General features: G+C 48.3%; 1 protein-coding gene across 6 annotated transcripts in view; it reads right to left on the bottom strand.

Moving 5' to 3' along the window:
* Positions 1–22,085, bottom strand: part of DLG3 (discs large MAGUK scaffold protein 3) — a 177,862-nt gene that overhangs the window by 141,333 nt on the left and 14,444 nt on the right. For 5 of the 6 annotated variants that reach the window (XM_048865169.2, XM_048865171.2, XM_048865173.2 and 2 more), the window contains exons 3-4: positions 12,615–12,763; positions 5,451–5,609 (exon numbers count right to left, since the gene is read on the bottom strand). In XM_048865169.2, coding sequence (XP_048721126.1) covers positions 5,451–5,609; positions 12,615–12,763 — 308 coding nt within the window. Of the gene's footprint in view, positions 1–5,450; positions 5,610–12,614; positions 12,963–22,085 lie in introns of those variants that run through there. The other variant, XM_048865170.2, reaches the window with a different exon arrangement.

The following is a 22,085-nucleotide window of genomic DNA, read 5'->3' as shown; positions in this document are numbered from 1 at the left end:
GTCCCTCCACAGACTGAGATCCAGCTGGAGTGACTCATTACTCCTCTTCACTCTTACTAACAGGAGCAGTTTCCCTTGCTCCCTGTCCCTTCCACCTCTGCAGTGGAGGAGGCAGCAGCATGGCTCAGGCACTGGGAATGCAAGAATCATCCAGAACGAGCCCAAAGCAGATGGGAGATTTTCACCTCTAAGTCCCTGCTTCACATTCAGCTACAGTCTGCAGTCACCAAAGGGTTGGTTTGTTGTTTACTACCCAGCAAGGGGCTCCTGCATCCAGTGAGCTGGTAGGTCTCTCGTTCCAGGTGGAACAAGATGTTCCACATCAGAGCTTGCCCCTTTATCGGTAGCCTCAGCAGAGCCCCAGGCAGACTGAATTCCACCTTTCCTAGAGGCAGCTCCTTTAGAGTAGGATTGAGGAATAGTGGTGAGGGGCTGGGCAAGTGGAAAGCCTGTACTGCCAGTGGCGAATGTCCTGGGGGAATAAATTCAGGGCTTCAGACTCCAGGACTGGCAATCGAAAACTGAAATGTAAATGTAAAGCAGATTCCTATATTACACACACCAGTCCTAATCCAACGCCCAGCATATGGTTCTTTTCTACTGAGAAGGGCCCACCGGTTAGCCTGGGAAGCAGTGACTCTGATCGGGGCTTGGGGCATAGTGGACAATGAACTTAACATGAGCCCCCATTGCAATGAGGTGGCTAAGAGAGCTACTGTGGCTAAGAGAGCCTCAGACGTGTAAGCAAGGAAATACTGAGTAACAGCGGGGAGGTGCTAATACCACTGCAGATGGCATTAGTGAGGCCATTAGTGCAGATTGTCCCCAGTTCTGGTGTCTACACATCAAAATGATGCTGAAAAACTGGAAAGGTCAGAAAAAAATGACAAGAAAGAATTCTGGGCTGAAAAACCTCCCTTGGAGTGAGAGACTAAAGAAGCTCAGTCCATTTTGTTTAACAAAGAAAGAGCTAAGAAAGGGATTGATCATAGTCTATAAATATCAACATGGGGAGAAGATTTCTGATAGCTGAGGGCTCTTTAATTGCACAAACAAAGGCAGAACAAGATGTAATGGCTGGAGCACATTTTTAACAGAGAGGTAATTAACCATTGGAACAACTTCCCGAGGGAGGGGTGGATTGAAGTGTTTAAATTAAGATGGACTGTCTCGTTTGAAAGATCTGCTCTAGCTCAGCCAGAAGTTACGGGCTTGAGGCAGGAATCACTTGGTGAAATTCTACGGCTTGCGCAATGCATGAGATCAGATGACTGGTCCCTTCTGACCTTGCGCGCTATGAATCTCTAACGGATTCCTCGTCAGTCAGCAGGCTGGCAGGACTTTGCCTCCCCAAAGATTTCTTTGTCTAATTGATATTTGAAACTGATGGAAAACAAGAGTGAATTAGTCAATTGCCAGGAGACAATCCAGGGAGAGTTACTGCTCTCCTCTCTGCAGGCTCCTTCGCCAGCATCCTCGTCCATTGCCTGAGGGGTGCTATTAATGAGCCATCTGCAGGGATTACACTGGATCATTCGTAGCAGACAGACTCAGAGGGGGAAGTGACACAGAAGTGTTGGGGAGGGGACAAGAGGAACCAGAATAGGACAGTGGCTGACAGGATGGAAAATGGGGGATGCAAAAAAGAGGCTAACCAATTTATTTGAGCATAAGCTTTCGTGAGCTACAGCTCACTTCATCGGATGCATCTCTGAAACCTGCAAAAAAGAGGGGATCAGAAAATCCAGGCTGCATGAGGAGTAGAAAACAACTCTACAGCATTGCCAGGACCTCCTCCGCTCCTCACACCGCAACTTCAGCCACAAACACTGACTGAGCTAGAACGGAGACTCTCCAAAGTTTCCAGCAGGAGAAATTCTGTTATTGCTTAGGCTCGAGAGGGCCTTGTGGTACTTTATAAATAGAAAGACCATGTTTCTGTCCTGCAGGGCTTCCAGCCTAGCACCAGTTCCCTTCCTCCTCCCCACATCCCGGTGTCCCCTGGCCAGCATTCTGCTCCAGTGCCCTGCAGGAATCATGCTATGCTAACCCCATGCCTCCACTGCTCAAGGGCATGTACGTTACCTCTCCCGCTGAAGTACCTATGAAAGACTTGGTATGGGCTCCCCCACAATAAAGTATAAACCAGACTAACACTTGCAAGCAAGGTCCATGTGAGAATCCCAGACGGCATGGTTTGCTGACAGATTATACACTAGTCACACACGGAAGACTCCTAGGACACACCAGCTGTTGACAAGAAGTGACATAGTTCCCCTTATTCCCTCTCACTCCCCAGGGGTCTAGCTACTGTTTTGTAATAGATATTGGAGACAGTTTGGTGCTGCCCATGCTGGCACCCAAACAATTTTCAACCCCAGTGGAGAGAACATAATAATAGCCATTTTGGGTCTCACCTAGGGTCCATCTAGTCCAGTATCCTGTCTGACAGTTATACAAGATGATCTGACTCCCACAATACATCTCCTAATCCCTTACAATTAGAGACTGGTTTATACCCGGAACCATGAGGTTTAACAACTCTTCCAAAATGTGTTCGTATTAACTACAACAATTCTGGATATTCTGGAGATCCATATAAATGTCCCATCCTTTCTGAATCTTGTTAAATTCTTGACCGCAATGACATCCTGTGACAATGAGTTCCACAGTTTAATTACATGTGTGGAAAAAGTATTCCCTTTGATTTGTTTTGAATTTGCCACCTTAAAATTTCACTGAATGTTCCCTTGTTCTTTTGTTATGAGACAGGGAGATCAGAAGCTCCCAGTCTATCTTCTCCGGACCAGTCATTTCAGATACTTTTATCGTGTCCCCTCTTATCTGTCTCCCTTCTAAGTAAACAATCCCAGTCTTTTCAATCTCTCCTCACACAAAAGCTTTTCTAGGCTCTTCATCATTCTCGTCTTCCTGCTCTGAACTCCCCTCTAATTTGGCAAAATCCTTTTGAGAGGGGGTGACCAGTACTGCCCACTGTGTTCTAGGTGAGGCCGTACTATTGATGGACATAAAGGCATTATAATATTTTCCATATTATTCTCTAGGCATCTTGACGTTTTATTTGCTTTCTTTGACCACCACTCCACACTGAGCAGAGATCTTCACTGAGCTGTCTACAGTGATGCCCAGGTCCCCTTCCTTAGTGGATACAGTTAATGTAGATGCCTGTAAGGTGTAAGAATAGTTTTAAAATTTCCCTCCAATGTGCATTACTGTGTATTTATCGACAACGAACTCCATCAGCCATAGGGTTGCCCATTCACCTAGCTTAGATGGGTCCCTCTGAGGATCTCTACCATCCTATCTGGACTTAACTAACCTAAATTAGAGAGACCAGGAGATTCATGGTTGACTCCCACTTTCAGTGGATAATTTTCTTAGTGAAGGCATGTTTTCCTCTGCTTTTATTGGCTCTGCTTATAGTGAAGACAATAAGAAGAGAAAACTGATGTGGATTCCGTGTCCATGTAGAGTGAACGGAGAGTAAAATCTCTGGAGGGAGCAAAACCTGAAGTGGATTTCTGTTCCCATCTGTAATCACTACCCTCGGCTCCTTCCTCAGATTGACAGAGTGACTCTCTCAGTCTTCTTAGGGACACAACTGTGAACCTAGACAGGTGCTTTACCTACCCGCCTAGATGTTTATAAAGCAACCACTCTGGAGGTAACCAGATGCTAGGAGATCACACTGTAGATTATGAGCTAACAAGCTGCCCAAAAAAATGGACTTGGAAAGACACATCCCCAGTTTACCGGCTATGAACTTCTGAAGAGAGGCAAGGTGGGTGAGGTAATGTCTTTCATTGGACCAATTTGTTTTGGTGAAAGAGACAAGCTTTTGAGCTTCCACAGAGTTCTTCTTCAGGTCTCAAAACCTTGCCTCATTCACCAACAGAAGTTGGTCCAGTAAAAGACATTACCTCACCCACCTTGACTCTCTCATATCCTGTGACCAACACGGCTACAACACCCCTGCAATAAACTTGTGATGGCAGATACATGAATCTAGAGGCTTGTCTACACACAGGTTTAACTATCATATGGGTTTGAAACCAATACAGTGACAGCAGCGCAACATGAAGTGAAACAGCAGCCACTAGCCGATGCACATGTGCAGACTGGCTGCTTGGGTTGCTAGGCTGCATTTGTATCTCCATTTTTTGACCGACTCTACTCACCTCAGTCACTCTAACCCATGGGAAATGGCATCACGTGTTTTCTCTTATTAATGCCTAAAACTAGGTTAAATTCTCAGTCATCATGTTCTAGTAGGGTAGCGACTGAGAAAACCAAACCAAACCAAACCAAACCATTTACTCAGTGTGCAGTGTGAATCCTTGGCATGCACAGCTATGAAAGATGCAAGAGTCAAACATCTGGTGACCTGAACTCTGGACTTCACTGTTTTTAAAGTTCAGTGGAAAACTGGAATACTGCATATGTGTGGGGAAGGATTTTCAGCTTCTTTATTTCTACCTCATATTTCTCTCTGTCACAGAGGACTGACCCCACGAGAGGCTGGAGTTTTTAAAACAACCTGGTCTTTGGTGTTAGCCAGGCACAAGAAAAGGCATCTGCTACATTTCTTATATCTGCTCTTCCCCATTCCCAGATGCCTCTAAAACACCCATATGGAAACGTACCAAACTTTGCCAAAGAATCGCTCTCAGCCCAGAGGATAATTCATTTGAAAAGGCATCAAGAATGGAAGTGCCTTCCCAGCCCTTACACACGATTTGCTATGGGGACACTACAACAGCACTGAAGTCACACTCCCAGCTCTTGGGCAGACTCCCGGGAAGTTGCCTTCAAGAGCTGGAGTCCATAGGGACCCTGGGATGGACTCAGGCTCAGCTGAATCGCATGAAAGAAACAGAAGTCTTAGTTTTCCCAGTAAAAATCTGGAGTCAGCATCGTTTTGTGGTGAGTCTGTAAACATCAATTCTACAGGAAAAGAAGACGTGGGGAGCCATGGGGTCCCAGCACCCTCTCATGCCCTTCCCCATTATGTCATTCTACCCCTTGTGCCCACAGGACTGCATACGAGAAACAGATGTGCTGGTCCAGTGAGAAGCATCGCAGCCAGGAGGGGAAGGCAAGCAGCACATAAGAACAGACAAACTATCCAGCAGGAAGAGAAGAACCAGCACTGGGTTTTTATGTCTGTTTGGAATGGGCTCTGGCTGCAGCCCTGGGAAGCAGAGAACTGGAACTGGATTTCTACACACTTCTGCATGGTGGCTCTGCTCTATCTGGTGCAGTCCTAAACCAGCTGAAAGGTGCTTTACCCTGCAGTCCAGGCTCCCCCTTTTCTTAGAGCTTGTCTACACTTTTTGTTTTGCTGCTTTAACTCTACCAGCCTGGTTAAACGCCTTGCGCTCACACGCAGTTCCACCAATGAAAAGTCCCTGTGCAACCCGGAGACTCACCTTGGGTAGGGTGCTGTGGGCATGAACCACCAGGCAGCAAACACTGGCTGGCGACTCCAGCCTGCTCTCAGTCACTCTCACCAGCTGTGGCTGCTGCCCCAGCATGCTGCTTCCCGTGGCCCCTTGCACCAGTCTCTGCTCACAATCCAGAGGAGTGTCCTGCAATTAAACACAGAGATGGGTGGGACAGAGCCAAGGAAAGCAAAGGAAAACACGGGAGAGGCCAAAAGGTGGCTGTAGAGGAGCCCAGATCCCACAGCGAGGGGTGCATCAGACAAGCCGAGAAGGATAAAAAGCATCTCTCTTAGCTGAGTGAGCCGGGCCAATGGAAGCGAGCCTCGCTCGTCAGCCGTCTTACCACAGCCAAAAAGTAGCTGGAGGAGAGGAACCAGGGTGGGGCTGCACTAATCCTACAGCCACGCTGAGGGTGAGGTTCCTAGAAGGGGCCACGTCCCCATCCCCCCCGCGGTTATGCCCGTGCTGCTGGTGAGAATTCACTGGTCCCTTGCAGGCACGTAAGAGGATCCTTCCTAGGCTCTCTCCTGGTCCCAGTGCCAGGGTTGGCCGGGGGGGGGGGAGGGATAGCTCAGTGGTTTGAGCATTGGCCTGCTAAACCCAGGGTTGTGAGTTCAATCCTTGAGGGGGCCATTTAGGGATCTAGGGCAAAAATTGGGGATTGGTCCTGCTTTGAGCAGGGGGTTGGACTCGATACCTCCTGAGGTCCCTTCCAACCCTGATGGTCTATGATTCTATGTCTGGTTTCAGAGGAACAGCCGTGTTAGTCTGTATTCGCAAAAAGAAAAGGAGTACTTGTGGCACCTTAGAGACTAACCAATTTATTTGAGCATGAGCTTTCGTGAGCTACAGCTCACTTCATCAGATGTTTACCGTGGAAACTGCAGCAGACTTTATATACACACAGAAATCATGAAACAATACCTCCTCCCACCCCACTGTCCTGCTGGTAATAGCTTATCTAAAGTGATCATCAGGTGGGCCATTTCCAGCACAAATCCAGGTTTTCTCACCCTCCACCCCCCCACACAAATTCACTCTCCTGTTGGTGCTAGCCCACCTGTTGATCACTTTAGATAAGCTATTACCAGCAGGACAGTGGGGTGGGAGGAGGTATTGTTTCATGATTTCTGTGTGTATATAAAGTCTGCTGCAGTTTCCACGGTAAACATCTGATGAAGTGAGCTGTAGCTCACGAAAGCTCATGCTCAAATAAATTGGTTAGTCTCTAAGGTGCCACAAGTACTCCTTTTCTTGATTCTATGTCTGTGCACCATTGCCCCCTGCTGGACTGGTTGAGTAGTGCACCACAAACTAGGGTACCCCTTTGGCTGAGAGAAAAGGAGTTCTGAGTGCATCCGATGAAGTGAGCTGTAGCTCACGAAAGCTCATGCTCAAATAAATGGGTTAGTCTCTAAGGTGCCACAAGTCCTCCTTTTCTTTTTGCGGATACAGGCTAACACGGCTGCTACTCTGAAACCTTTGGTTGAGAGAATGCAATTCTATGCCGCTCATCAGAGTAGAAGCTTGTGGCTTTGGCACTGTTCAGTTTCAGACACTTCCTTCTGATGCCATTGTATTCCTACAGACCCATGCCCCCCCGCGACACTGACAGTCCAGTGCCAGCAGCCCAGTGCTAAGGGTTCTCAGTGAGAGATGCTACTCAGGGATCCCTGGGGTTCTGCGTCCCAGAGACATCCCCCGTGGGGCTCTGTCCTCTGCCAATACACAAATACCCAGGTTACTGCTGTCCTGAACTTGAGGAACTGGTGTTAGGCAGAGCCTCATTGGCATGGAAAGGGAGAAACTGCCCATCCAAGTGAGTGCGAGAGACTGTGCTATAGGCCCCTGAAACCTGCACAAAAGGGACTATTCTCCACTGAGTTCAGTGACACACTAGGATTGCTACAGACTCGCTCAGTATCTCTTCCACAGACCTCGCCAGTGAGACAAAACCCTCAGGTCTCCCTTAATAAGCTCAGGAGGCTACGGCTACTCCTTCTGCATTTGCTGTGTAGGCCATGGGCTCACATACCTGCCTCTGCAAGCCAGAGAGAAGGCTGTATGCACAGAGATGGGGAACGGGAAGGCATGGAGTGGGGCCAGGAAGCACAGCTCACACGAGTACAGGCTGTTGCACTTGGGAAAAGAAGGACTGGAAACTGAGCCTGTCTCCACCAGCATGAGAGACCCAGGGTCCCTGGATGGAGGAGAGAGGACGCAGGAGCCTGCAGGCAGGAGTGAAGTGAAGGTGCCTACTATCAAGTGAGAAAAATCAGCTCTGACTGGCTGCTCTACCATCCCACAAGCCTAGCCAGACTGGGGGGACAGGCAAGAGGCTGGTGCTCACACCTAGGGCTCCTGACTGGAAGAACAGAGCACAGCTCTTGGGGGAGGGATTACTGCTCTCTGTGATTTGTATTCTAGCCCCACTGTGACAGGTGCTGTATGCATATGCAGTAACTGTAGCCAAAAGGCCAGCCTTCCTCCTTCCCAAAGAGAATTACACGGGGAACTGGCTTCCTGCATGTTGTCCCAGCCTGGGGCCATATAACAGGGCAGGCTGACCGGCCTGGCACAGCCTGCTGGCATCACAGCGTCTCGCTTCCCAGGAAAACACCCTCTGGCTTGGGCGCGCGGCTGGAGAGGAAGGTGCCTTTTCTGCCCCCTGGTGGCCAAGTTTTGAATAGGTTAAAAATTAACTCTCAAGGACAGATGAGCTACCTCATGCATTTATAGACTCTTGGAAATGCCGGAAACGGTCCCTTGGAGGTCATATTCCACCCTGGTGAGATTCAGAGCGTAGCAAGGATTAACTCTTTCCTGTCTATCGGCGTCTTCAGTGCAGAACAGTGGACACAGGCTCCATAGGAAGGGGGGATTCCTCAGCAGCTACAGGAAGTCCCCCTATCCTCTTCTAGACTGGGCGGGAGCCACGGTTTGGTTCTGTTTGCCAGCACTTAACTCTTTAATAGTAAGGCTACTTCAAACATAAAGCAAACATATGTTTGAGGAAACAAAGCACGAGCTGCAGGAGAGATTTTAAGCTTTTGGAAAATTTGAAGCAGAGCAGGATGGGAGAGAACGGAGGGCTGAGGAGGCGCAGACATAAGGGGACTTTAAAAGATCTCTGCTATCCCATTCTCCAGCCCTGCTACCCATACAACAAACAACTACTGAAAGAAAGTACATGCAGCTGTCTCCTCCCTTCGAACACTCAACCGAGAATGTTTACAATCCTGCCTATCTGAGGAAGTTCAACTCAGTGGGGCCCAGAGGCGTAACAGGCCTCGTGGTCTTAACACTCGAGCAAGCACTTGCTGCCAGCTAAGATGCTATTGTAAACACTCCTCCCACTCTACTGCTCCGGGCCTGGTTTAGCTTTTCCATTTGCTTCCACATGACTTTGCTGATGATCAAAGCTTCTCAGAGCTAGGTGGATTGGCTCATTCCCAGCTGCTGTACCCCACACGGTCCAGCTGCTGACCAGGTATAAGGCTGCTAAGATCTAAAGGGTCTCTGGAGCAGCGTTTCTCAATCACAGGGCCATGACTAGACCTGGGCAAAAAAATTTCAGCGAATGGCATATCTGCTGAAAAATGCATTTTTCAGGGCACCAAAGTTAGTCGTGACTTCCGGTAGAATTCAGCAAATGGTTTCAGATTAAAAAAAAAAGCTGAAAATCGTTTTATTATTTCAAAATGAAATGTGCCCACTTTTTGTGGCAGACCCAGTGTTTCATTTTAAAAGTCAGTTAATTGAAAAAGCCAGATGGAAATGCACCTGAACAGGGTTTGCCCAGAATATTTTTGCGGCAGAGGGAGAGGCCTGTTTTGGTGGGAAAAAGCCCAACAAAAGCCAGTTTGGGTTTGAACCAATCACTTTTTTTTCAGATTTTTCAGCTCAGCCCTCAAAGCAAAAAGTCCACGACTTGCTGCTTGAGTCCAGGCCCCCACAGACGCCACCAAAGGCCGTTGGGGCGGGTATGTCTGAGGCACGGACTTTTTTTGCAAACCAAAGCAGGGCACATTTTGCACACCCTTCTGTTTCAGGATTCTAGTCTCTGTCAGTCCCTTGAAACATGCACACAAATACATGACTTAGGCTGAGCATTGATACATGCTCTACCCTTACTCAAAAGGAAATGGGGGGGCTACAGAAATGTTTGACTTGAAATAAGGGGTTGCCAACCTGAAAAGGTTGAGAAATGCTGCTTCAGAAAACACCTCACAGAGAGTTAAAGCATTCCTGTGTCCACTACAGGTTTCTTTGCATTGCTGTCTATCCTTCCTACCTCTCAAGTGTATTTCATTTAAAGGGACATCACTTCTTTCAGCCCTGAAGTTCTCTATACTCCACACTGATCTGGAGTTCCCTCACTGGCATAATTGAAAATTATGTAAATCTGAAATGCAGAATCATTAAGCTAAAAGATTTTAATCCTTAAATCATTAAAGTCGTAGAAAGAATTATTTAATTAAAGGGAGGATTCCTGCAGCATTTTATGTTTTCAGTATGATTAAATTTTTTGTGTCCCTAATTTTGTGTCTGTCACACATTGTGTCCCATATTTAGGCCATGGCAGTTTGAGAAGCATAATCCACAGTAATGAACTCTTGGGGGTGAATGGATGGGTGGCTGGGTTCTCTCGCTCAGAGTCCTGGACTCCAGAGTTTGAATCTGGAAAAGGGGGAGCAGATTTTACCTCTGTACATGGTATTGGTGAGACCACTACTGGAATACTGTGTACATTTCTGGTGTCCACACTTTCTTAGAGAGGGTGCAGAAAAGATCCACAAAAATGATTCGAGGGCTGGAGAAAATGCCCAACAATGAGATTTAACAAGCCCATCAAAAAGAAAACAGAGAGATGATTTGTTTACAGTGGGATGTGTGACTGGGTGTCCAAGGCATTTTGTCCCCCACCGGAGGCCCTAGTCTTGGCACACCCCAGCCTAAGAAGGTGTCCTTTTGGAGAACAAGAGCAGCAAGTTTAGACTTCAAAGAACTGCCTAGAGAGGCCACCCAGCTGCTGGAGCCGGTAGAAGCCAATCAGGGCCCAGCAGACAAAATCAAAGGTCTGGCTGCAGCTGGGAAGGACAGGAAGGGTTTCCCGAGTCTTAACCCAAGAAACCCAAATTGATCAGGGGCCTAACTCTGGCTGCACCTTGTTGGCTGAACCTGTTTTATAATATGATGCAATTTAAAGCCCAGGTGGCCATCTTAAGTATGAATTTATTGCTATAAGATGAAGGTGAGCGCTCTTTGCAAGATGCCCTACTGGCTTAGGCAAGCTGTGATAGGGAGCAAATATGGGGTGCTAACGGGCTCTTTAATCTAGCAGAGAAAGAAAGAACAAGAACCAGTGTTAGGAAGCTGAAGCCAGACAAGTTCAAATTAGAAATACGGGACACATTTTTAACCGTGACGGTGATTAACCATTTGAACAAACTGTTAAGGGAAGTGATGCCTCAGATGTCTTCAGATAAATACTTGATATCTTTTGGGATGTTATGCTTTAGCCAGACAAGTTACTGGGCTCAACACAGGGGTTACTGGGTGAAATTTAACACCCTGTGATATACAGACTAGCAGGTTTAATGGTCCCATCTGGGCTTAAACTCTATGAATCTAGGTATTTATTCCCATTTGCAGCCTTCTGAATCCAAAGTTAGGCAGCTTTATAGGACACCTGCTCTGTCCACCTTTGTAGCCAACAGTGGAGTAAATACCAGTGGGTGGTGAGTGCAAGGGTTGGGTTTATGGCCAATGATTTTTATTTTTGTACTTGCATTTAGCTATTGCCTGCGAAGCAAGATGAACGGACAGACCAGAGGCTAGCTTGGGAACTAGGCTATATTGGCACTTGGTGTTGAAGTGATCAGTTCAGTATCCCTGCATGGGACCGGACTGCTGAGGGAGGGAGTCAAGCACCCATAACCCAGGGACCAGAAAAGCCTCCCATCTTTGCTCCGCCCTGAGCACTTGTTCTTGCCAAGACAGTAGCGTGAATTACCATCCAGTAATGTTAGGCTTTAGGGGATGAATGGAAGGGAAGGCCCTTGAAACTATCCTTCCATGTATCCTAGGAAAGAGATCCACTGCTGACAGCCAGACCCTGGAGACCCAACAGGGTAAGTTCTCTCTGATCCTAGTCAACACCTACATGGAGACGGCAGGTGAACTGGACTCAGGCGCCAGCCTATAAAGGTGAGACACACCTCTACCTGTCGTTCACCCCATATGACCACACTGCTACCCCCACAGGCTCTCTCAGCAGCATCTGTAAGTAATGCTTTCTGCCATCTGCAGCTGGCTAGGAGGTTCCATTCCATCTTGGTGAACAACCACCTGGCCTCTGTTAGACACATCTTGCTCACCTCCAGGCTGGATTACAGCAATGCAATGTACTTGGGCACGAGGCCCTCAACCCTGGAGAAAGTCCAGCTAGTACAGAATGCCACAGCATGACTCCTCAGTGACATGGGCTACCCTGAGCCCATCACCCCGGTCCTCTGCTCCCTGTACTTGCTTCTCAATGAATACAGAATTGAGTTCAAAGGTCCCGGTCCCCATCTTCAATGCACTCACTGGCCAGGGCCCAGAAGCATATCTAAAAGATTGCCTGATGCACCCGGATAAGGCCTGTGGTCCACAGCTGCATGCCCCTGGCACAAGGGAACTTTCTACCATCAGGATAAATGTTGTCCGTGCAGGAGACAGAGCTTCCTCGTGAGCTGACCCAAGACTATGAAATGAACTCCCACCATCCCAAACCTTCCATGTCGTGTGCAAGGTGAAGAGAGGATGGGAGAGAGGACAAGCTACACACAGCAGATGCTACTCACATCGCTTGATGTGTTGCTGGAAGGTGCTCAGACACCACAGTGAGGATGGGCTAAGAATGTGTATTGAACAGAATAAAAGTGCCGGCATCCACTACCCCTATGCCTGTGCTGAAAATAGCTTACTGGCCTGTGTCGAGGGGACACATCCATGTGCTGCACCGTTACAGGGTTGTTAGTTTGCCCAGAGAATCTTCTTTTTCCCCTCACTTGACTGGTATCTATGTAACTGAGATGGGACAAAGTGGGGAGAATTGGGGTTTTCATGCAGCATAGCACAGAAAGCAGGAGTCACCCTTCTTACCTCCAGAGTACGTTGGGGATCTCCAGGGCTACCAGGAGAGCCCAGCTCTCCAGCATCATGCTCATTCTTAGATGTACCGGCGGCTGGATCTGGGATCTGATGCTGCGGGTGTGCAGAAAGTAAGCTCAGCTTATAGAACTCCTGAATATCTGCAAAACAGTATGAGAAACATCCATAGATGTGGGGACTCCAAACTGAACAATTGAGAGGGCCCTGCCCAGTGAAACACAGACAGACCTCCACTCTCTCTGCATTCCCTCCATGTTTAATGGCTGTGAGACCTGGTGCAGATAAACTTCTGCCTTGATAACTGGTACGGGATTCCTCTGTCTCCCACAGAACAGCCATTCTATGCTATATACCACTCACTCCACTGTGGGCTGTGGCTGTGAATGCAGTGCTTCTGCAGGCTACCAGGCATCTACAAGGAACTAACATGTACTATGAGCTCAGTGGCACATGCTGGACATGGTTTCCCCTCGCCCCCCGCCCCAGGCTCTTCGGGTGCTAGCCCTCGGAGGGTCCTACAAACGCTTAAGCATCTCTAGTAAGTAACAGATGATTCATTTCCTGGGACTGGCAGGAAATGAAAAGGTGTGACTGCCCCAGACACAATGACTGACAGTTCCAATGCAAACAGCACCAGTCGTTCTGAATTCAGCCCCGAGGGGCACTGCAGTAGAACTGTGTCAGGGTAACCACCATGTCTCATTGGGGCCCATCCACACCAGCCTCCCACCACCCCCACGTCCTGCTTGCTGGCTGCCGCCCGGTATCCTCCTGCTTCTGCTACGGAGCCCCCAGCCAACGAGAGGCAACGTGTTGCTTCCAAGCCTGGCTCTCGGGCTGCCTGCTGCGTGGCCTTCCTTCCACAGCCCGTGTCCAGGCTACTCCAGCCTGCTGCTCCCGGTACGCAGGGCAGCTGGGGTCCTGGGCAAGGTGTGGGGGTGGCTCTGGGCCCCTGGAAGGGGCAGAGCCTCAGGCAGAAGGGGCGGGTCTGGGGCCAGACTCCCCCAGCCATCCCTTCAGCACTGCCTGGCCCATGCTGCCCGCGGCTCCAGCGACAATTGCCGGGCCCTGGGGCAGCTGCCCCTTTTGCACCCCCCCACCCTCAACAGCGGCCCTGCCAGTATGGTCGGCTGTGTCCCGGCTTTCTTACCGGTATGCCGGACCGGACCAGACCGGCTTACTTTCACCTCTGCCTTCAGGTTGTGAATCTGCGGACGGAGATATCTTATAGTCACGTCAGTGTGTTCAATAAAAGGGAATGAGTGGGAGAGGTGGCCAGCAAGGGATGGAACCATCCAGGGACTCATAGAAGCCATAGTGAGAGACAGATTGCGCAGGAGCCAAAAAAGAAACACCGACACAAGGAACCAGGAAAGAGGTGCTCTCTGTCCTTCCCAGTCAATGACAGCTGGAGATATCAACCGAGGAGAAACAAAGCTCACTCCCATACTGCAGACCCATGTGGCAAGTCTCCCCCTCCCAGGGAAGAGGCATGAGGAATTACACAGATAGGGGTTTCCCCCAGGCTCTGCTCTGCAGCATCACACAGCCACACAGGGACATGCTTTCACGGTTGCCCCCATTCGGCCACCCTGCGTGGCTCTGGGAGCAGCTCATTAGGGAAGTTTTTAAGAAGCAGGAAAAAGCCCTTTTGTACTAGAGCAGCAGAGTTCTCCCAGTGCAGGGCTGCTGAAGGCTGCCGTACTCCATTCTCCTGGGCATCCTTCAGGATCAGAGGATGTTGGGTGGGACATGCTGTGATCTCCTGCTCTGGTGGCAGCCCACTGGCCTGGGAAATGCCATTAATTCACGCAGCCTGCAGGGGGGCTGTAATGTATGCTGGGACCCATGCCAGCCCTCCGAACAGCCCAGCATCTAGAAGGTACAGAAGTGGCCTCTATGTAAGCTGCCTCTATATAAATCCATGGTACGCCCACATCTTGAATACTGCGTGCAGATGTGGTCGCCCCATCTCAAAAAAAGATATATTAGAATTGGAAAGGGCAGAAAAGGGCAACGAAAATTATTAGGGGTATGGAACAGCTTCCGTATGAGGACAGATTAATAAGACTTGGACTTTTCACCTTGGAAAAGAGATGACTAAGGGGGGATATGATAGAGGTCTATAAAATCAGGACTGGTGTGGAGAAAGTAAATAAGGAAGTGTTATTTACTCCTTCTCATAACACAAGAACGAGGGGCCACCAAATGAAATTAATGGGCAGCAGGTTTAAAACAAACAAAAGGAAGTATTTCTTCACACAATGCACAGTCAACCTGTGGAACTCCTTGCCAGAGGATGTTGTGAAGGCCAAGACTATAACTTCAAAAAAGAACTAGATAAATTCATGGAGCATAGGCCCATCAATGGCTGTTAGTCAGGATGGGCAGGGATGGTGTCAGGATGTTTGCCAGAAGCTGGGAATAAGTGACAGGGGATGGATCACTTGATGATTACCTGTTCTGTTCATTCCTTTGGGGCCTTTGGTCTGACCCAGTATGGCTGTTCTCATGTTCTTAAACCCACCTTCCCTCCCCAGACCCCACTGCACCTTCCTGGGTCATGGCATATGTGCGTTATCTCCTGAAAAGTGCAGTACAGAATCTGGCTGTAAGCGTCCAGAAGAGAAAGGGGGGCAGCTAACAACACAGGGTGTAAGGGGAGCCTGGGACTCATCCTTCATGGACTCCAGCAGCTCCACCGGTATATATGCCACATACCCTAAAAGGGCCCAGAAAGCAGTCAGCCACCCAAGAAGCCCAGTTAGCTCAGACATGAGATCCTAGTAACCAGTCATTACTAAGCAACACAAACAGGACTTTTGTTTTAGTGAGAAAACATCTAGTCCTCTGTTATAACAATAATCATTATGTAACAGAGGAGCACTGGCTGCTCCCTGTTCAGTTATTCTCAGCAGCTGCCTGGAATGTGCTAAACTTTATGAAAATAGGATAAAAAAAAAATCCTTCTCCCCAGTGTGTCACCAAAAAACCCAGTCTCTGGATCTAGGTCAGTGCAGCTGAGCTCTCCTGGCATACCGGTGGAACGGAGCCTGGGGGTCTGATTTTTCAGCACTCACAAGTCCGTGAGGCACTTCCCAGAGCAAATACGAAGGTTCCTGCCCCAGAGCAGTGGATCTGTGCAAGAGAACCCCTGAATCCATGTAGCCATTTGCAGGATCAGGGACTCACTTTAGACAGGATGCAGTAGATGGAAGTAATGACAGGTTTCAGAGTAACAGCCCTGTTAGTCTGTATTCGCAAAAAGAAAAGGAGTACTTGTGGCACCTTAGAGACTAACCAATTTATTTGAGCATGAGCTTTCGTGAGCTGTAGCTCACGAAAGCTCATGCTCAGATAAATTGGTTAGTCTCTAAGGTGCCACAAGTACTCCTTTTCTTTTAGATGGACTGGTGACTGGTAGCTGTAGCTCACGAAAGCTCATGCTCAAATAAATTGGTTAGTCTCTAAGGTGCCACAAGTACTCCTTTTCTTTTAGATGGAAGTAAGAAACAGTAGGGAAGGGCAGGGCAGAGAAGAAGGCAGGTTACAGCAGCATCACAAGTGTCTCGGTTAGGGGATGTGCACAGCGTCGTGGTTTAATTCACTAATTTCTCATGGGCATCGGGAACTGCACACGTTTGTTTCTCCCATATGTTTGGTTACACAGAATTATTACACAAAAACAACCGTAAGAGAATGTTATAGCTGTACAAGACAGGAAATACCATGGTTCAGGTTGCATGTTCAACTTTAAGGGCCAAATTCTTTACCGTGACATTGGTGTAAATCCAGAGTAACTCCACTGAAGTTACTAAGAGTCACTAGGGATTTACGTGGGATAATAGAGATCAGAATTTGTCCCTAATCTTTCTCCCTGGGGTAGATAGGTCATGTGAATATTATTATTTAACAGTTATACTATGGTAGTGTCTAGAGGCCAAGAGGCTGAGCGCCCAGCATGCCAGATGCTGTACAAACATATAGAAAATGACAATCCATGCCCCAGAAAGCATCCAGTTTTTAATTACATGATGCGAGACTTGCTCAAAATAGACATCTTTCCCATCCCCTCAGATTACACAGGTGCAGCACTTTAAAACTGGGGATTCTTGCCTGCAGCACTGATGCTACGTTCATTATCATAGCAGGCCATTTTGGGAAGCTGTTACCCTCTGGCGTGTTCCACCCCAGCGGTGGCTGTGGTCAGAGAAGAATTCTTCCATGAGCCTGTGAAGGGCTTTGGAATCCTTGGATCAGCAGCATAAGGCCACCAGCCTGCTAAGAAAGTGACACTGTACAGCAGATGCTCTCATCCCTAGGGAAACGGACACTGATGCCCCAGCCCCAGGCTGGGGTGCACTATCCCCTCCCCCTGGCATGTGAACATTTGGGGGCGATACACAGATCCCTTTCAGCACGGCACGCCCATGCCCTGCTCCCCTTGGGGTACTACGGGGACTCTCAGTGGCAGGAAGTTTGCTGCATGAATTGGAAGGGGATGGGATAGGGGTCAAAAAGGAGTTAATTTTCTGGGTGGCAGCCTTCCCCGGAGGAGTGGCAGAGAGCTGGATCAGCTCCTGCTCTTAGCACAGGACCTTTGGCTGCCTCGCCACCCCAGCCAGTTTGCTGCCGTGACAGCTCATGGGTATTTCCAACAGGACTCCAGCCCCGGAGGGTGAAAGGGGAAGGCTTTGTCCATTATGTGACTGCCTGCTCGTTGGGGTGCTGCCTCGGGAATGCCTGCAGCAGCTCTGTCTCTGCTCCCCCCTGCTTAGATTTTCCAGCCTTCACAGAAGACACAACAGCTCCTTTCAGCCACAGGCCCGTTTTCAGGGAGTGAAATGTCCAGAGCACATTCTAACAGAGGATGTGGTTTCCTCTCAGCCCCACATCAGCCAAGCCTCCCAGGCTGGCCCTTCTCTGGCGCCTGATGCCCTAAGACCGAAGCTCCCTCCAGCTTCTTCCCTGGGTGTAGCACAAATGACTTGAGTTTGAAACCTATGAGCCAAGCCTCACCCCCCTTACTGGGCCCTTGCTAATCCCACTTGCTGGTCACTCGCCCCCTCTCCTTCCCCACCACAGACTGACTCACCCTCATTCATTCCATACCTGTATTTGCTATCGTATTCGCTCTGCCACTCTCTGCCCCTCGCTCGCTTTCACTGCCCAGCCCACACTTCCTTGCCCTCACCTTCAGTCTGTGGGGCATCTGCACTGTGGATTAAGGTGTGTTGTCTCCACAGGTAGGTATATCTGCATGAGCTTTAGTCTGGCCGGCACAAGCCGCAGTGGTAGTGAGCTCATGGCAGTGCAGGTGTTGGTGCAAGCTAGCCACGCACGTACAAGCCCACTGAGGACTCTGTGAATGTATGTGGGTCACTGGACCATGCTACCACACCTTCCCGCCTATTGTTACCCGTGGTAGCTCGAATAAAGCTAGGTCAGCTAATCCTTTAACAGACTCCAAGAACTGGTAGGTAAGCTCTCATGAGAAGAAAACTTAAGGGAAAAGGAGTTCAGGAGAACTGGCAGTTTCTCAAGTAGACAATATTAAAGGCACAACTGCAAACCATCCCAATGCAAAGGAAAGATGGGAAGACTAGTAAGGCTCCATCAGGAGCTCTTTAATGATCTGAAAATCAAAAGGAATCCTACAAAAACTGGAAACATGGACAAAATGCTAGGGAGGAGTAAAAAAAAAATAGCACAAGCCTGCAGGGACAAAATCAGAAAGGCTAAAGCAAAAAATGAGTCACACCTAACAAGGGACATAAAAGCAATAAGAGTGCATTAAATGCATCGGAGCAAGAGAAAAATGAAGGAAAGTGTAGGTCCTCTATTTAGTGAGGAAGGATATCTGATGACATCAAGGAGGCTAAGGTGTTTAATCCTATTTTGATTCAGTCTTCATTAAAAAGGTTAATGGTGACCAGATACTCAACACAATTAATATTAACAACAAGGGGGAAGGAACGCAAGCCAAAGTAGGGAAAGAACAAGTTAAAGAATAGTTAGATAAATTGGATGTATTCAAGTGAGCAGGAGCTGATGAAATTCATCCTTGGGTACTTAAGGAATCATAGAATATCAGGGTTGGAAGGGACCTCAGGAGGTATCTAGTCCAACCCCCTGCTCAAAGCAGGACCAATCCCCAACTAAATCATCCCAGCCAGGGCTTTGTCAAGCCTGACCTTGAAACCCTCTAAGGAAGGAGATTCCACCACCTCCCTAGGTAACCCATTCCAGTGCTTCACCACCCTCCTAGTGAAAAAGTTTTTCCAAACATCCAACCTAAACCTCCACCACTGCAACTTGAGACCATTGCTCCTCGTTCTGTCACCTGCTACCACTGAGAACAGTCTAGAGCCATTCTCTTTGGAACCCCCTGCCGGTAGTTGAAAGCAGCTATCAAATCCCCCCTCATTCTTCTCTTCTGCAGACTAAACAATCCCAGTTCCCTCAGCCTCTCCTCATAAGTCATGTGCTCCAGCCCCCAATCACTTTCGTTGCCCTCCGCTGGACTCTTTCCAATTTTTCCACATTCTTCTTGTAGTGTGGGGCCCAAAACTGGACACACTACTCCAGATAAGGCCTCATCGATGTCGAATACAGGGGAACGATCATGTCCCTCGATCTGCTGGCAATGCCCCTACTTATACAGCCCAAAATGCCGTCAGCCTTCTTGGCAACAAGGGCACACTGTTGACTCATATCCCACTGTAACCCCTAGGCCCTTTTCTGCAGAACTGCTGCTGAGCCATTCAGTCCCTAGTCTGTAGCGGTGCATGGGATTCTTCCGTCCTAAGTGCAAGTCTCTGCACTTGTCCTTGTTGAACCTCATCAGATTTCTTTTGGCCCGATCCTCTAATTTGTCTAGGGCCCTCTGTATCCTATCCCTACCCTCCAGCATATCTACCTCTCCTCCCAGTTTAGTGTCATCTGCAAACTTGCTAAGGGTGCAGTCCATGCCATTCTCCAGATCATTAATGAAGATATTGAACAGAACCAGCCCCAGGACCAACCCTTGGGGCACTCCACTTGATACCGGCTGCCAACTAGACATGGAGCCATTGATCGCTACCCATTGAGCCCGATGATCTAGCCAGCTTTCTATCCACCTTATAGTCCATTCATCCAGCCCATACTTCTTTAACTTGCTGGCAAGAATACTGTGAAAAGAAAAGGAGTACTTGTGGCACCTTAGAGACTAACCAATTTATTTGAGCATGAGCTTTCGTGAGCTACAGCTCACTTCATTGTTTCATATTCTCTGTGTGTATATAAAGTCTGCTGCAGTTTCCACGGTATACATCTGATGAAGTGAGCTGTAGCTCACGAAAGCTCATGCTCAAATAAATTGGTTAGTCTCTAAGGTGCCACAAGTACTCCTTTTCTTTTTGCAAATACAGACTAACACGGCTGTTCCTCTGAAACCTGTCAAGAATACTGTGGGAGACCGTATCAAAAGCTTTGCTAAAGTCAAGGAATAATACATCCACTGCTTTCCCCTCATCCACAGAGCCAGTTATCTTGTCATAGAAGGCAATTAGATTAGTCAGACATGACTTGCCCTTGGTGAATCCATGCTGACTGCTCCTGATCACTTTCTTCTCCTCTTAGTGCTTCAGAATTGATTCCTTGAGGACATGCTCCATGATTTTTCCAGGGACTGAGGTGAGGCTGACTGGCCTGTAGTTCCCTGGATCCTCCTTCTTCCCTTTTTTAAAGATGGGCACTACATTAGCCTTTTCCCAGTCTTCCGGGATCTCCCCCGATCACCATGAGTTTTCAAAGATAATGGCCAATGGCTCTGCAATCACATCCGCCAACTCCTTTAGCACTCTCGGATGCAGCACATCCGGCCCCAGGGACTTGTGCTCATCCAGCTTTTCTAAATTGCTCTGAACCACTTCTTTCTCCACAGAGGGCTGGTCACCTCCTCCCCATGCTGTGCTGCCCAGTGCAGCAGTCTGGGAGCTGACCTTGTTCATGAAGACAGAGGCAAAAAAAGCATTGAGTACATTAGCTTTTTCCACATCCTCTGTCACTAGGTTGCCTCCCTCATTCTGTAAGGGGCCCACACTTTCCTTGACTTTCTTCTTGTTGCTAACATACCTGAAGAAACCCTTCTTGTTACTCTTAACATCTTTTGCTAGCTGCAACTCCAAGTGTGATTTGGCTTTCCTGATTTCACTCCTGCATGCCTGAGCAATATTTTTACACTCCTTCCTGGTCATTTGTCCAATCTTCCACTTCTTGTAAGCTTCTTTTTTGTGTTTAAGATCAGCAAGGATTTCACTGTTAAACCAAGCTGGTCGCCTGCCATATTTACTATTCCTTCTACACATTGGGATGGTTTGTTCCTGCAACCTCAATAAGGATTCTTTAAAATACAGCCAGCTCTCCTGGACTCCTTTTCCCCTCATGTTATGCTCCCAGGGGATTCTGCCCATCAGTTCCCGGAGAGAGTCAAAGCACTGGCCACTGGAAGACAGGATACTGGGCTAGATGGACTTTGGTCTGACCCAGTGTGGCCGTTCTTATGTTCTTACGATTAGAATTCAAAATGAATTTAACAAATTGGAGAATTGGTCTGAATTCAACAAGATGAAATTCAATAAAGACAAGTCCAAAATACTTCACTTGGGAAGGAAATATCAAATGCACAGCTTCAAAATGGGGAATAGCCTGCTATGCGGTAGTGCAGCAGAAAAGGATCTGGGGGTTATAGTGGGTCACAAATAGAATAGGAGTCAACAGTGTGATGCAGGTACGAAAAAGGCTGATTATCATTCTGGGGTGTATTAACAGGAGTTTCGTATGGAAGACCTGGGAGGGAATTGTCCCACTCTACTCATCACTGGTGAGGCCTCAGCTGGAGTGCTGTGTCCAATTCTGAGCGTCACACTATAGGAAAGATGTGGACAAAATTGAGAGAGTCCAGAGTAAAGCAACAAAAATGATCAAAGGGGAGGAAAGGCTAATAAAACGGGGCATGATTCGTCTTGAGAGAAGCAGACTGGGAGGGACCCGATCACAGCCTTCCAGTATGTGAAGGGCGGTTAGAAAGAGGAGGGTGATCAACTGTTCTCCACATCCACTGAAGACAGGACAAGAAGTAATGGGCTTAATCTGCAGCAAGGGAAATTTAGGTTAGATGTTAGGAAAATCTTTCTAACTAGAAGGATAGTTAAGCTCGGGAACAGGCTTCCCAAGGAGGTCGTGGGATTCCCATCATTGGAGGTTTGTAAGACCAGGTTGGACACACACCTGTCCGGGCTAGTCCAGGTTTACATGGTCCTGCCTCAGCACAGGGGCTGGACTAGATGACTTCTCCAGGTCCCTTCCAGCCCGACACTTCTATGATCCTGCCCACACTTTGAATACACCTGGATTGATGGTGTGGACATATGTTGGATGTGCTCATGCAAGAGAGAAAAGTCAGGCAAAGGGAGGGGC

This window comes from Caretta caretta, chromosome 9, assembly GCF_965140235.1.
Source record: "Caretta caretta isolate rCarCar2 chromosome 9, rCarCar1.hap1, whole genome shotgun sequence".
Taxonomy (NCBI): domain Eukaryota; kingdom Metazoa; phylum Chordata; order Testudines; family Cheloniidae; genus Caretta; species Caretta caretta.
Note: the sequence above shows the minus strand (reverse complement) of the source record. Positions and strands in the feature narration are given on the sequence as shown.